The sequence below is a fragment of the Fringilla coelebs genome (genome assembly GCF_963513975.1).
Source record: "Fringilla coelebs genome assembly, chromosome: 6".
NCBI classification, from domain to species: domain Eukaryota; kingdom Metazoa; phylum Chordata; class Aves; order Passeriformes; family Fringillidae; genus Fringilla; species Fringilla coelebs.
Genome location: NC_140034.1, coordinates 14,957,527 through 14,972,578, shown reverse-complemented (window position 1 = coordinate 14,972,578; position 15,052 = coordinate 14,957,527). Strand labels below are relative to the sequence as shown.

The window sequence follows — 15,052 nt, the reverse complement described above, 5'->3', positions numbered from 1 at the left end:
AAAATGTTTTCAGAAAATATACCGGTTTCTCTGAGTATTTCTAATTCACTTCGAAGTACTGAATTTGCCATGTATTTTGCAGGAGCTGCAGTACTTTAACAAGAAGGACAAATGTGCATTGGAAAACCTCAAAAGGTAGAGCTGGGCAGTGATAGCACAGGAGAAGGGAGATGGGCAGAACCATCACGTTCCAAAGTGCAGAAAAGAAGGAACCAAGAAGCCAGGAGCTATATGGTGCTTCCTTGGTGGATATACTAGCAAGGTCTTCAGAAAAGAACTGGTCTCTGGTCATGCAGGATGTCACAAAAGCAGAATTACAGAACTAAGTGTTTCACATTCAAACGGTTAAAATTAGCTCCAAGGAGGAGCAATGGCCCTCTCTGATTCAGATCTGGTTTAACCCCCTCTGTCCACAGGTTTATCCATACTGGAACAAAAGCAGCTGGATTTTGTAATTAAGATCCATTATTAGCACACTCTATTTTCTGATAGTAGCCTCAAAAATCTTTATAAAACTTGCAGTGAAATAATTGCTTTATTTTCACTTCATTCTAGCTGACTCCCACAGGTTAGACTGTATTTTTTCTCTTCAAAGTAAATTGTACAGCTTCTCTTTAAAAGCTCACCTTTGAAAAAACAGCCTAGAAAATACCAGGCTAAATTTGACAGTTTTCCCTTACATTTCAAAGCCAGAGAAGAATTTTTTCCTGGAAGAAACTGATGTCTTCTACTCAAGAAGCCTGAAAATCTGCTGCAGAAAAAAAAATTAGTGGAAAGAAAAAGAAATAAATAAACTGCCAGGACAGTATGTGGGTGGCAGGATTCAGTCTTTAATCTGACAGGTGTGTGTCAGCACTTCTTCAGAGTCAGATACCTATAAAGGGTCTGATTGTTTTCCTCTTGTTATTGTACTGTTTCCTCATGAAAGTCCTTGTTTTTTAGGTTAGCTTCCTGCCAGTCTCCTTGTCTGATGTCCAAAAAGTGAACAGATTAACAAAACGAAAACAGCTGATGCCTTTCTTCATCAACGTATTTGCTCTTCTAAGCGTCTCAAGCAAATTCATCTTGAAATTTAAAATCATGTTGTCAACCATGCAGTAGACAATGTGGTCCAAAGACAGATTCACAGACTGGTAACCAAGGAGCAGACAGAGGAGGTGGCTGCTCAGCTGATGGATATAAATAGTAAAATCCTAGTCAACAGGATATTATTGTTCTTTGGGGTTCCCAAAGAAGCCTTAAGTGATGGATCAGCTCCTACGCACACGCTGATCGCAAGCCAGTGCCCGTGAGCATGGGAAGAACCTGCCCAGGGAAGACTTGGGGCTATTTCAGGACTTAGCAGGCCTCAGCACTTCCCATGCTCTGGTGGAAAAGAGATCGAGCAGGTGGGAGGAAGGTGCCCAGCAAAGCACCTGTCATTTATTCATTCCTCATAGTTTTAATAACTCATCTCTAAGAACGAGACTAAAACAGTAATGCTTTCCTCTGCTCGTGCAATGAAACCAAGCCTAGATGGAGATGACCAAACAAATACCAAAGAGCTTGAGAAACTGGGAATAGAGAAAAAAGCAGGGAAGGAATCTTCCAGGAGAAGGTCAGAATGGCTTATGTATCAAGCTGTAACTCCACAAGTCACCAGCTGCAACTTGCTTCAAGGCAGCTTACACGCAGATCTCGCAGAGCTTCCATTATAAACCACTTCTAAAGGTTAGGCAATTAATTGCCTCATTCCTCTATGACCTTTGCAGTAAGAAAACACAGCATCTGATTGCTGTCTTATTTCTAATTTTGTTTTTATTAACTCTCTGATTTCTTTCTCTTGCAGAACATATACTGTGATCATCCAGGGCAGACACACATCCTTCCCTACCTTCACACAAGATAAAAATGCCTCATCCATGCCCTTGGCAAGCTCTTCCTTAGTCTTCCTCTCTACCCTACTGAGCTCTTTCAGACTTGTGCACAAGGCAGACAGGGTTTCAGGACAATGGATATGGCACTGCTCTCTGTTAAAATAACATTTGGATGATTCTGAGAACTGAAGAGCATGAATTGACAGCAAGTTCATGCTGGGACAAAATTTAATCTGATTCATTTATGCATGCGAGCAGAAAGCTTTTATTAGCATACATTTCTCAAAGAAAACAAATTATAGTTCCTGGAGATGTTCATCATTAATTACCCTCTTCCATCTAGCAGGAAGTTTTCTTCCTTCCCCAGCTTTACTTTATCTTCTTTCTAGAAACACATACTCAAAACAAAATAAACAAAACTTCTGTAACAAGCTCAGTGAACGGAAAGCATAGTACAAAGGGCCAGAGGGAGCACAGCTGATTTGGATCTTAACTGAGGTAACTCCAAAGCCCTTGAAGGAAAAAAGAGTTTTTACCTGAAGATGATAACTAGGAACTCATAGAGATGGTCAAAATGAGACATCAAAAAATACATCTTCACAAATAGGGAAAAAGTAGAACAAAGCAAGTTTATTCCATTCTACAAACATTTTGTTCTGCTTTCATTTAAAAAACCCCAAGTGGAGCCAAACTGAAATCTGATTGCAGTTAACCTTCACACCAACTGGTGTGCACTGCACAGAACACCAGCAAGCCCATGCAAAACCAGAGGGGAACCACCTGCCACCAAACATGAGAACACCACATACTGGCCTGAAAGATGGGTCTGTAGCTCCATGGCAATTATCAGCTTGCAAAGGTTTCTACAGAGAAGGCAGTTTATATGTCACGTGAATTGTTAGGGGACATTGTTAGCTTTTGCTGTAATACAGTGAAGGAGAGAAAAAGATGTGAAGAAAGGAATTTGGTCAGGTAGTTCCAGTGGTCACCTTGAAAAGAGAATACCAAGGTTCAAGGCCTGCTCCACCGAAATTTTCCATTTTCATACATAGAAATGCATGTCATTAGATTCTCTGGCTAACTTAAATCAATCCTCTGGCTTTCCTGCATCTTTTATCCTCAAGCCTAACTTAAGGGTGTCATCTAGAGAAAGACTTTAAAACCATGAGACACTCAAACACTAAAAAAATAGAAATAAGTCCCTGCTAGAATACAGTAGGAACACAGTTTCAGTCAAGACAAACACAAAGCAGTAAGAAAGAAAGCCTATGGGCATCAATATTATCTGAGTACCAGAACTCAAGTTTGGACCCTCTCTGTAAAACCAGAATTCCTAAATGCTACTTCCACTTCCATAACAACCCCTTCATTCTTTAAGGATGCTGCATGCAAGAATACACATGTGTAGCAGGACCAGAAAGCCAAGAAGAAGTGGGCAGCCCCCACCAATCTTTCTGTCACGGGGCCATCACATTAGCACATTGCGCTGTATTTTCCATGCAGCTCCTGTGTTTAGGCTCCAAAACTGATCATTAGTATGATAAATTAAATGAGTGGAAACTTTGGCTCAAAGAGCCCAGACTGCTGCAGCTCTGAAGTCAGTCACTCTTCCTAAGCTTTGGTTCATTAGTGAAATGAGAATATAAGAGGTCAAGTGAACATCCAGTTCATAATTAAGTGCCTAAATGACAAAGCTGTTTACTAGCTTGAGTGACGCAGCAAGGGGGTCTCATCAGCGCTTGCTGTGGGCATCCAGACTGCTTCTGCAACTGGCTTTCCTAATCAGCCCCTGCATAAAAGCAAAGGACTCACTGTGCATGAAAGGAGCTGAGATCCTGCATGAAAAAAACATTGCTCTAGAGCCATCTGTGGGATGGGCAATGAAATAATGCTTCCACCTTTCCCAAAATTAAAGGGTGTCAAGGACTTGAAAAGTACTAAGAACTGACCAGTTAAAACAAAATCTGAATGCAATTTGCTGTGTTAATTAGTTTCCACTTTTGAGACAGATGGATATCAACTTCCCAGGCCTCCTTAGCTACACTGGCATCTCTCAGCACCTGAGAACAGCCCCTCCTGGCTGGGTGGGGACAGGAAGCATGCACTGTCCTTCTCCTGCAGAAATGGGCTCCCATCACCAGGGTCAACCCATCCATCACTTCCTGACTTCACAGGAGTCACACTGGGGCAACCTTCAAATCCTTAAATTAAAATAAATTCATGATGACTGATACTGTCAGCTGCAGCTTAGACCAAGGATTTTACAGCATCCCTTAGCTGTGCTTGCAACCAGAAGATGGTGCTTCCTCTCTTCATACACACAGTTGTTAAATGAAAACCTCCTGTCTTCTTTAATCCTTCTGATAAGGATAAGGAAACACATCATGTTTTGAAGTTTTGAAAGGCCAACACTTAGTACGTCAAAAAGACTGTCTACCTCCACAAGAAGAAATGCAGTTTAGCCAGTAAAAATTCATACTCTGTCTTCTTTCCAATGTCAATAACCAAACAACTTCTCCAAGAAGACTTAGCACAAGTTCTTTTAACCAACATCCACTCCCTTAACAACTTTTTTCTCTATAATGGGAAGAAACAGAAAAGCTCAGGCAAGAGTCAAAAACTTCAAATCACCCTTTGTCCTGTATCCAGAGAGATCTTAAAAAAACCCCAAACAAACAAACAACCAAAAACCCAAACCAACAACAACCAAACAAAAAACAAACAAAAAAAAAAAAAAAAAAAAAAAAAAAACAACAAAAAAGAGAGTAACAGGAACGAAATGTTGTTCAGTGGCAATAATCATCAGGCCAGGAAGTCCCCTCAACAGCCTGAAACCTGAGGACAAGGAGAGGGACCAAACGTTTCCCAGCACTCTTTCCAGTTACTCTTGGAATTACTCAGGTTTTGTACCAGAAACAGGCCTAAGGAGTACCTTATCAAGAAGGGAGAGTCAATGGGAATTTTGTCTCTGAAAGATCATCTTCTCATTTGGGCAGGATTTTAATGTTTCACCAAGCTGAAGTATGACATGCAAATACCGGCCACAGTCCCTCCTGCACTATCTAGATTTCTGAGGAGCTCACTCCTCCCCAGGGCCTGCTTCTGTTTGCTTTGTTACCCTCCCTGGGCAAACAGCCAGACAGATTTATGTTTCATTCCTTGTATTTAAGACAATAAGTCTGAAGTGGACATTTCATACCATGTTATTTATAAATGCTATATCTTTATTAAGTTACAGCTGCAGTTCATGTTTATCATGAACATCAGTGAGAGCCAGAAAACTTTAATCATGTGTCAAGATGCAGTCACATGAAGGATCAGATTTTAAGTTATCTTCATTGGCTCTGCTTTCTTTTGTCACAGAGCCAGGTCTCTCTTGCCCTCAGTTTCTCACTGAGCCAAGAGAAGCCTAATCAGCCCTCAGTTGTGAACTGCCCTGCCTGCATACACCAAACACCCACTGACATACATTAGGGGGCTCTTCTAAAGGACTGACACAAAATGGCAAAGTGCTGCTATCTGGCCATGAGTGCAGAGCAGAAAGAGCCTGTGCACATAACTGCTCCCTCTGCTTTGGCTGCAGCTCAGAGCTTCAGCTGGAGTCCTGTGGAATGGACACTCCAGGCTGGGATGTGGCTCTCACAACACATGAATAACACATGGCCTCCCAGGTGTTTAGTGCACTGTTATGTGCATCTCTTGAAGAAAACTTAGGAAAAACAGGCTGGAAGAGTAAAAATGGATCTGGGGCATTCCTTGGGTATGGTTAAAGCATCTCTGACCTTAGCAGGGCTCAAGAGGAACTCAGACACATGGAACATCTAAACAGATGTGTTTCCTGGTAATGGACACTACAGAACAGCAGATTTGGACTCTACAAAATGCACTCATCTCCACAGTCTCAGTTATGATAAAATGAACATCCAAAAGGATGAATGCAATAAATATAAAAAGGACTGGTACAGAAATCTTTGTTTTTAAAATTAGCTCTGTGACAACATCTTTAATGAACATTTATTTTGTAAACAACTGGAGTTATATTACCATTATACTACAAAAAGAGGAAAAGCATAATGAAGTAAATCAACACTAGATTTGCTAGAAAGTCTAGAAAGGTCTCATTTCTGACTGCTAACAGTAAGAGATGCTAATATTAAAAGTATAAAAAACAAGGTAACTTATTCTTCACAAATACACTAGGTCTGAATTACCTGAATTGACCAACATCAGGAGTAACTTTCAAGATACTAAGGCATAAAATACATTTTCATTTATGTCTGAAATTAATTAGTGGAAAAGTAATAGAATCCCTCAAAGTATTACATTATTATAACAAATATGTTCTTGAATCATGCTATCAAATTGAGTAATAGGCACAGGATTAGAGTTATCTTTAAAATGTTTTTGATAACATCTATTCAGATTCAGTGGGATTTCTGGTTTTATAAAGAAATCCTCTGCATAAAGCTTACAGGTCCACAGGCATTCACTCTGTAACTATCCAGGCTGTTGCTATTACAACCATCCCCAGAAGATGCCAATTTAAACTTTTGTTCATGGCTATACATCTAAAATACAGCTAAAATACAGCTCAGCTCTTTGCACAGGAACATGCAGCAATTATAATGAAGTAAAATTCATCCTGCAATCCTCCACCTACAGTCCCTGTATTTAACTGGTTGGGGAGATACAAAAATAGCATAACAGGTACAGAGACATGTAGAAAAAGACACTTATTTCTTATAAGGTGCTGTGATGCCCTTCACCACCCCAGCACTAACACACATCTCACTGCCTGTCTGGTCATTTCTACCCCTGAATACATTTTTGAGATCATTTTGACTTCTACATGACAAGACAGATATTTGGCTCTTTCCCTTTAGACATATGCCCCTGAGAATCATCCTGAAACAACAGTAAGGTTCAACAACTTAGGACATAAACAAATAATGTCTAAATGGACACTGACAAGCCAAAATGCCCAAGGTTGCTTCTTCTAGTCCAAAAGAAGTCTGTCTTTAAAAGTTAAAAAGGAAATCAAGTCATCTCTTTGTAATATTTCCAAAATAAATGCTACACATACTTGAGAAGGCAAGTGACATAACCTTGAAATTGTCCTTAGGAGAAACAAAATTGTTTGAATTTCTGTCCAAGTCAAGTGGGCGAAACAAAAAACAAGCAGGAGAACTATGAAAATCCATTATATTTTTAAATAATCGCTAGTTTTAACACAGTGTTTGGAAGACTGTCATTTTTAAACTATGACTTCAGGCAAGTGACATGATCTGAGGTCTCAGCAGCTCTCCCAATGCTGAGACTGGTCAGCACTTGAACAACAGCTCACCCAGGAGAGACAGAGAAGGTGATGCTGGTAAGTGGCAGCACATTAACCCCATGCCTCGAGTCAGGTCCGTGCAGGTGCTAAACAGAGTCTCTGGTAGGACAAAGTGTCAGCACACAGGTGAGCTCATGTGACTGGGGAGCTACTGGGCATGATTTGAATTTGGTGTCATTTCATCCATTCAATGGGACAGAGAGCCCAGACTTCTAATTTGTTAGAGAAATTAGGCATTAACCTTGTTAAAATTGCATGCTGAAACATGCAATCTGCACTTTGTCTCACCTCTTATGCTCCTTTATTTCAGTGCCAGGGTTTCCTACATCTGGAGCAGGTTAAGTCTTCCCTCCATGGCTGAGATTCTGTCAGGTAAGAGACTGCCCTTACCAGACCATGCCCACTAGGACACTTGGGTTTCCAGCATTTACTTTGGCTTCTCATACCTGGATCTGAATTTTATTTTGGGGGTTCACATTTATAATTCTCAGTCCCATTTAACTTAACTTTTATATAGAATAGGATCATTTTTTAGTTGTACAGTGCTTTGCCTAAGGTTCTCCAGACAATTTAATCTTACCAAATGTCACCCGAACCTACAAAGATCTCCACTAAATGAACATGCCTCCAGGCAGAATGAAATCTTGCTGAGTATGGTGACAAGTTACAGAAGAGTTAAAGTAATGAACAGTTACAGCACCTTACTTTTGTCAGAATGAATGGATACATTAAAAAGGCTTCCTTCTACTTGTGAAATTTCCATGTATTTGAAAAGCATGTCAAACTACAGCAAACAAGTTGAATGCTGCTGTATCTTGTAATTAAAGGAAAATTATTACTCTCTGTATTTAAGTGCAAAAGTCATTAAAATAGGCCTCATACATAAATAAAAAGAAAAGTACAGAGAGAAACATTTTCAAGACTGACTATAGCACCTGCCTTTGGTCATCCATCAGTCAGTGATGCTTAACCCACTGCAAAGTAAAGATATATAGATATTCTCACTGCCAGAGTTAAATTGTGTGAGTTAGGCATTTGTATTACTTCTTGAGACAGAGGCTTCAGAATCTGTTACCTCATAAGATGCTCATGTTAATGACAATTATAGTTACTACTACCTAAGTCCAAAGCTTATGAAGGCTAGATCTCAAGGATCCAAACAGGAAGTCAAGTAAAATCAGAGAGTGCTGGGACTTAATGACTGAGTGATCCACCCAGAGATATAAACTATGGCAAGGATGGGGAACCAATGGGGCTGATATCGTTCAGGTTATTTCTTTCAGTCTGTCACCCTTCTTTTTCTCCATTATTTCTGTCAGTGCTACAGAAATAATGTAGCACTGTGTAGCCTTCCAAATAGGAGGCCATGTACACCTCAGCAGAACATGAGACTCAAGAAAATACTGAAATCTACAGAAACCAAGGAATAAACATGTACAGGTTTCTGTGAGTTCTGGATCAAACCCTGAGCCAATAGTGACATAACGAGCAGCAGGACCTTGATTTGTCCTCTGACAGCAGAAATGCAGAGTTCTACCATCCCAGCCCATCTACTTTATTAGAAATATACAAAATGAACATTCAAACCATAATTATTTTAAAGTTGTGGTAGCAGCACTTGTTTGCCAGAGATGATACATCTGACTGCACAATTATTTATCTCTATATATTTCATTCCAAGGAATGTAAGGAAAGATATGTACTGCTCAACACACATTTAGACTGTTGCAAAGCACACAACCAACACATCATCTAAATGAGGATGAGGATGTTGCTTCTTTCTAGCAAGTGCAATTCACCACACAAGGAAGTATATTTTTAATGATTCTAAACCAAGCTTCCAGTAGGGAAGATTTTAAAATATTCTTGTATTGTAACAAAATGTTCCCAATGGTGTTGTAATGGAAGAAAGAAAGAGGAAAAAAAACCATCTCCTGGCAGGAAATTAATTATTGAGCATTCCCCTGCTTGACAATGCGCTCCTACATTCTGTGCAGGCTTTCCATTTTCCCTCTCTATGTGGAGGAATTCACAATGGAGAATATACAAACAGAACAAGGAGCATGAGGGTATCAGTTTATTAAATGCACTTAGAAACTGAACACACCAGGAGGGAGGAACTTGGATGGTGCATCACCACACCTAGTATTTATTCCTTCTTTATATTCCTCTCTCCTCTTCTCCATTAGATTGTCATTTCTGCTTCTGTTCTCTGAAATCACCTCTCTTGAGAATGGAAGAATTGTGCCTGGCTTTTAGCATCACTTAGCTGACACAGTTTTGAAATGTCACTTCCTACTTTTAAAAAATAAAATAGAAAATCTCTTGATGGAAAGGAAAAATAGAAGCCCATCATTACACGCCTAAATATCAAGATGTAATTTCATTTTTAAACTCACTCTTTTTTCCACTCCCAAGTCCAGCCCATTTAGTAAATTTTGCCCCTTGCTGTCAGTTTTAATCTCCCTATGACAGAGCTGAAAAACCCATGGTGGCCATAATTTCACACATGACAGAACATATAGTTCCTGAAGCTACTTCTGCAGCCAGCACATGCACCTACAACATCTCAATTTGGTGGGATCATACCACTGCAAAAGCATCTTCATGAGAGCAGACACTTCCCAGTAACTGGCATCTTGGGATCTTCCTGGATGTGGAACAACCAAACTAGAGAGGGAAGATGCAACAGACTGAAACAACATATGCTATCTTCAAATAGAACTCATGTCAGCAACGCTCTATAGCTTAGCTAAGACATAATGAAGAAATTTGCAAGAGAAATAAACAATTTTCACTTTTTAAAACAGAGCCAGAAAGGGTATGGAGAACTACTACAGCAGATGTCTGGATGATTCCTGCAGAAACCTTAATATCAGCTAGGCTGCCTGGGAACCCTTTCTCACTTGAGTCATCAGCACTTGGGTTCTTCCAGCACTTCCAAGCTGGGCAGGACGGCTGGGACACAGCATGCACTGCCTCTGTCTGCCTTGCACACCTCGCACTCCTCTGGCTCTGTGCATCAGCCCAGAAGTGTTTGCATGTGTTCTTCATACCTGCAAATATTCAGCTGCTGCCTCCCATCCTCTCCTTACTCCTTCTTGGGTCTGTATTAACATGATGGGTCCCCTAGAGACCAGGAGGGACCTCCACATATGCAAAATGTCCCACCGCATGGGAGTCTTCTGGAATAAGACAAACCATCCCCTTGACACTCTAAACACAGCTGGTGTGACAAGAGAGTGCTGCAGGAGCTGGAGAAGCAGCAGCAGACGGGGACCTCCACTGCACAAGGTCCTTCATGTGGCTCTGGGCAGCAGGGCCTGGTGGGGGTCTGATGGTGCTGATGGAAATGCTGTGTCGTCCTCACCTAGTTTTTCATCCCTTGACTTTCTAGCACATCAAAGCTGTTATTGATTCTGCAACTGATAGAAAATGATACTAGCAATTATTTTAGATGGCATTGTTTTGAGAGGAGAGACTGAATTTTGAATTATAAAGCAGAAGAAAGTTTAATTACCACATATGAGCATAGAGCATATGCTGCTATTTTACAAGAAGCTGTTCTGAAGAGAAGCACCATGCTCTGCCACCAAGCTCCCAAGCGACAAAAATCACACTCTCACGAGTATCAGACTCGCCATCTGTAAAATGTTTTTCATCTCTAGAAGATAATGTGAGAACTGTGTGTTACAAATCATATCTTTTGTGACAGCTATTATCACTTGCTTTGGAGCAGCACCTTAGAACAAATGTTTTTTCTGCCCTATAAGAGCTCATGTGAGGCATGAAACTTCTTAAAAACCTATTTAGTAGTGCAAGCAAGGTGAAAATCAATATATGTTTCAAAATTTCTCTTGGATGATAAGAAGAGAACAGGAGGTCTTTTTCATGAACATAATGTCATTCAAAGGAATTTGCTCTGTAGGATGACATTCTTCTACACAACTACAGGAATTTTAGATAAGGCTGTGTGCATCTGCATTTTAAGTTCCAGAAAGGGAAATTAACCATTCTCTCACAAATGACTGAGAGGCAAAGCCAAAAATATACTGCTCTTTCTAGGAACAGATTACTTTTGTATTCCTTCTCAAAAATGCCCATGAATTAAGGATTAAACTTGGCTTAATGACTACAGTTTTGAGCAGCAAGAGATCAGAGGCAGGCCAGCCATGTTAACACAGAGAAAAGAAAGGGACTGAGAGAGAAGCCAGAAGCACAGAGCTACAATGTAACGAGAGACTGTCAAAACCCAAGGGTAATGCAACCTGGAATCAACGGCCCTGACTGACTGTGCTCAAAATCTGAATTTCAGAGGTTAGGATGATGCAGGTCAAAATGATGTGAAGTGACCCCATCAGTAGCTAACTGCATTAATATACCAGAGCTGAAAGAATGGCTAATTTGACTCTCTTTTCTGATAAATTATATATCTTCTATAATCAATCCAAACCAAAACTAATTTCCAGCATGTCTACTGCTCTGCCAGTAGACAGTGCCTTAATATAATTATGCACAGACAGGAAGAGATAATGACCTCTGAATCAAGTCTATTATTTTTATGGAACATGAAGACACATCGCAGTATTATGTGAGCTATTGATTAAGATCTGTATGTTACACTGAACAAGTCGTTCTCCCATAAACCACTGCTGGTTTTTTTCCTCTTCCATCGAGTCTTGCTGTCCTTTCCATTCACGAGGAGTTACCTGGTGAGGGGCAAATGTAACTTTGGAGGAACTACTACTACGGCTACATTGATACCGATCTACATTCAGATCGGTATTTGCATCCCTTCCGCCGGCACAGCCTGTGGCAGAATAGGAGAGCATCTCTCAGATGATTGATCCAAAAGCTCTGTCCATGTTTATTTAAGAGTAGCTTATTAGAAGATACATTGAATTGAGTCCTCTGATGGTTAGCGGCTTCACTTCAAATCGCGGAGCCGTGCCCTGACGGCGGCCGAGTGACCCCAGATGTCCGCGGGGAGCGGCGGGCGGGCTCTGCCCGCAGCCGGGGCGCCCCGGCCAGGCCCCGCGGGGACCCCGCGCCGCGGCTCCGCTCCCCCCGGCAGGGCGAGCCCCGGGCCCCCCAGACCTCCCCGAGCCCAGCCGGAGCCCGCAGCCCCCGCCCCGACGGCCCTCGGGGGAGGCTGTGAGCGGCAGCAGCGCCCGGGGAGACACGACGGTGCCACCCCCGCAGCATCCCCAGCGCGGCGGAGCCCCCGCGCCCCGTCCCCGTCCCTGCCCCGGGGCCGCTCGCCCCAGCGCCGGGATCTCCGCGGCCGGACGGGCAGGCGCCGCGTTCGGGGGAAACTTTGGCCCCGCCGACCTCCTCCCCCGGCCCGGCACCCGCGCCGCCCCCGCTCCACGGAGCTGCGGGAGCCCGCGCAGGCGGCCCGGGGGGCGGCGGGGGAGGACGGAGCGGCGGGGGAGCAGCAGGGGCCGGGGAGCGGGGCGGCGCGGGGGCGGAGGGAGGGGTTTCTGCGGGGGTGTTGGTTTACCTTGGAGGTTCTGCACTCGGATGTCGCTGATGTGCCCGATGAGCTCCTCGCGCTGGAACCAGTCCCACTCCTGCCCGGCCATAGGGACGCGGGGCCGGGGCCAGGGGGGCGGCGGGAGCCGGCGGCACCGCCACCGCCGCCTTCACCGGCACCGACGGCGGGCGCGGAGCGGAGCGGAGCGGGCGGGGGGGCGGCCCCTCTCCGCGCCGGCTGCGCCCCGCCCCGCGTCCCTCCTTCCCTCCCTCCTCCCTCCGCTGCCGCTCGCCGCCTCCCTCCTCTGCCCGCCCGGCCGGGGGCGGCGGGGCGGAGCGGGCGGGGGTCCGGCCGTGCCCCCGCCGCGGGCAGCGCCGCGCCCGCCGCCCCTTCCTGCCCTCAGCGGCGGCCGCCAGGCCCGGCCCCGCTCCGGCCGCCCCCTCGGGCTCCGGCGGGGACCCCGCGCCCGTCCCGCCGCAGCGCGCCCCATAAAAACGCGTTTATTGCCGCGGCAAGGGGACCCCGAGCGGCGCCGAGCGAGTGCCCGCGTCCTCCTGCCCTACCTGGGAGGAGGGCCGTCCCTAGAACAAGTGTCATGCACCCACGGCAGCAATGGAAGAACCAAAGTATGAGCAGCAGAGGGGTTTTCCTCGAGGGCATGAAATCAGTGCCACTATACATTAAAAACACTAACAGTTGCATTCTGATTCGGCTTGCTCTTGGTAGTCTGTTCAGGCTCTCAAATTTCCTTTGAGGTGAATTCTCACATGGACTGTCTTCATGTACACCGTTTTTCATCCAGCTTGGACAGTAATTGTTACAAAGGCCCTTCGGTGTCACTGAGATTTGTTCTCTACAAACCTGATGAACAGCTTGAGCGTTTCATTTGCATTTCATTGCAATATACCACTATTTGTACCTTCGTGCAGGTAAACAGCAAATTTTGGCATGATCCAGTCAGACCAGTATAGCATCAAGAGCTAGACTAGCAAAACATGTAAGCAAAATCTACAAAGTTAAATATAAACAAACTGGGATCTAGAAATTGTGGCTCTTTCAAGTCTAAAGTGTTTATGTGATCCCAAGCAAACACTCCACACAACCAGTTGTTTCACCCAGCTCAGGAATGCATCGCTCTTCCCACAGCCTGCTCTGGTGATTTTGCCATTACGACTCAAAATCAGATGGAGATGGTAAGAAGTCATCCCTTAAGCATCTAATAAGCATTCGTCACCACTATAACATGCGGCAGCTCTCCCAAAATGCAGTCTCCAGGAGTCTGAGGCAGTCTTCAGCTGTTTACATACCTAGACTGGAAAGTTTTGCACAGGTGTAAGGACACATGAATGCCATGACAAAGAGTTTATAAACCCAAATGTAAGGAGCAGAAAATACAGCTTGTGTTAAAGAAAAAGCATCTGAACTCAAATAGATTTGCACAAATCACAATGCCAGGCTTTGCCTTCATTTTACACTGGGAGGACCTGTTTTTTTTCCAGGCATTATCCAAGTGGGCTGAATGCATCAGTACTACATTTAGAGGTGGAGCTGGAAACTGAGCAAGTGTGGCTGTGGGAAAAACAGGTGAATGACTTCACAGCATCAGTGGAAATACTGTCTGCCAGAGGCGGCTGGAGATCCCTAATCCACGCTGCAGCTCAAAGCAGGGCTACTCCCAGAGCCAGATGGGGACAGCTGAGATTTTGTCCCATTGTGTATGAGCATCCTCCTGGAGCTGGGGTGTCACAAGCTCTCTAAATAGCCTTCTCCATTCTGCACTGGCCTGCTCATGAGACCTCTGAGTGGCCATTTAATATGGTCAGCACACCAGCTGGACAAAGGAAGGCTGAATGAGATGCAGGCAAATTAATGAGGAGAAGGAAACCAACCTCCAACCTTCAGCTGCAGAATCATAGACTCACAGATTTGGAATTGCTTGGGATGGAAAAGACCTTTAAGATCATCAAGCTCAGCCATGAAACTAATACTGTCAGGGCCACCACTAAGACACATCCCTAAGTGGCACATCTAAAAGTCAGTTAAATATCTCCAGGGATGGAGATTCCACTTTTTCCATGGGCAGACTTTTCCAATGCTTGGCAACTCTTGCAGTGAAAAAAATTTTCCTAATTTCCAATCTAAACCTCCCCTGGCAAAACCTGGGACTATTTCCTCTTCTCCTGTCACCTGTTCCTTGTGAGAAGAGAACAACCCTCCCCTGGCTTTCAGGTGGTTGTAGAGAGCAATAAGATCCTTCCTGAGCCTCCTTTCCTCCAGGCTAACCCTCCCAGCTCTCTCAGCAGCTCCTCAGAAGACTTGTGCTTCAGACCTGTCACCACCTTCTTTGCCCGTGTCTGGAAGTGCTCCAGCTCCACAATCTCCTCA

General features: G+C 44.0%; 1 protein-coding gene across 1 annotated transcript in view; it reads right to left on the bottom strand.

Moving 5' to 3' along the window:
* Positions 1–12,776, bottom strand: part of CLMN (calmin) — a gene marked incomplete at its 5' end in the record, with an annotated part of 69,528 nt that extends 56,752 nt beyond the window's left edge. Inside the window, one exon of the mRNA XM_084208018.1 lies at positions 12,695–12,776. Within this exon, the coding sequence (XP_084064144.1) occupies positions 12,695–12,776 (82 nt within the window). The remainder of the gene's footprint in view (positions 1–12,694) is intronic.
* Positions 12,777–15,052: the final 2,276 nt, after the last annotated feature.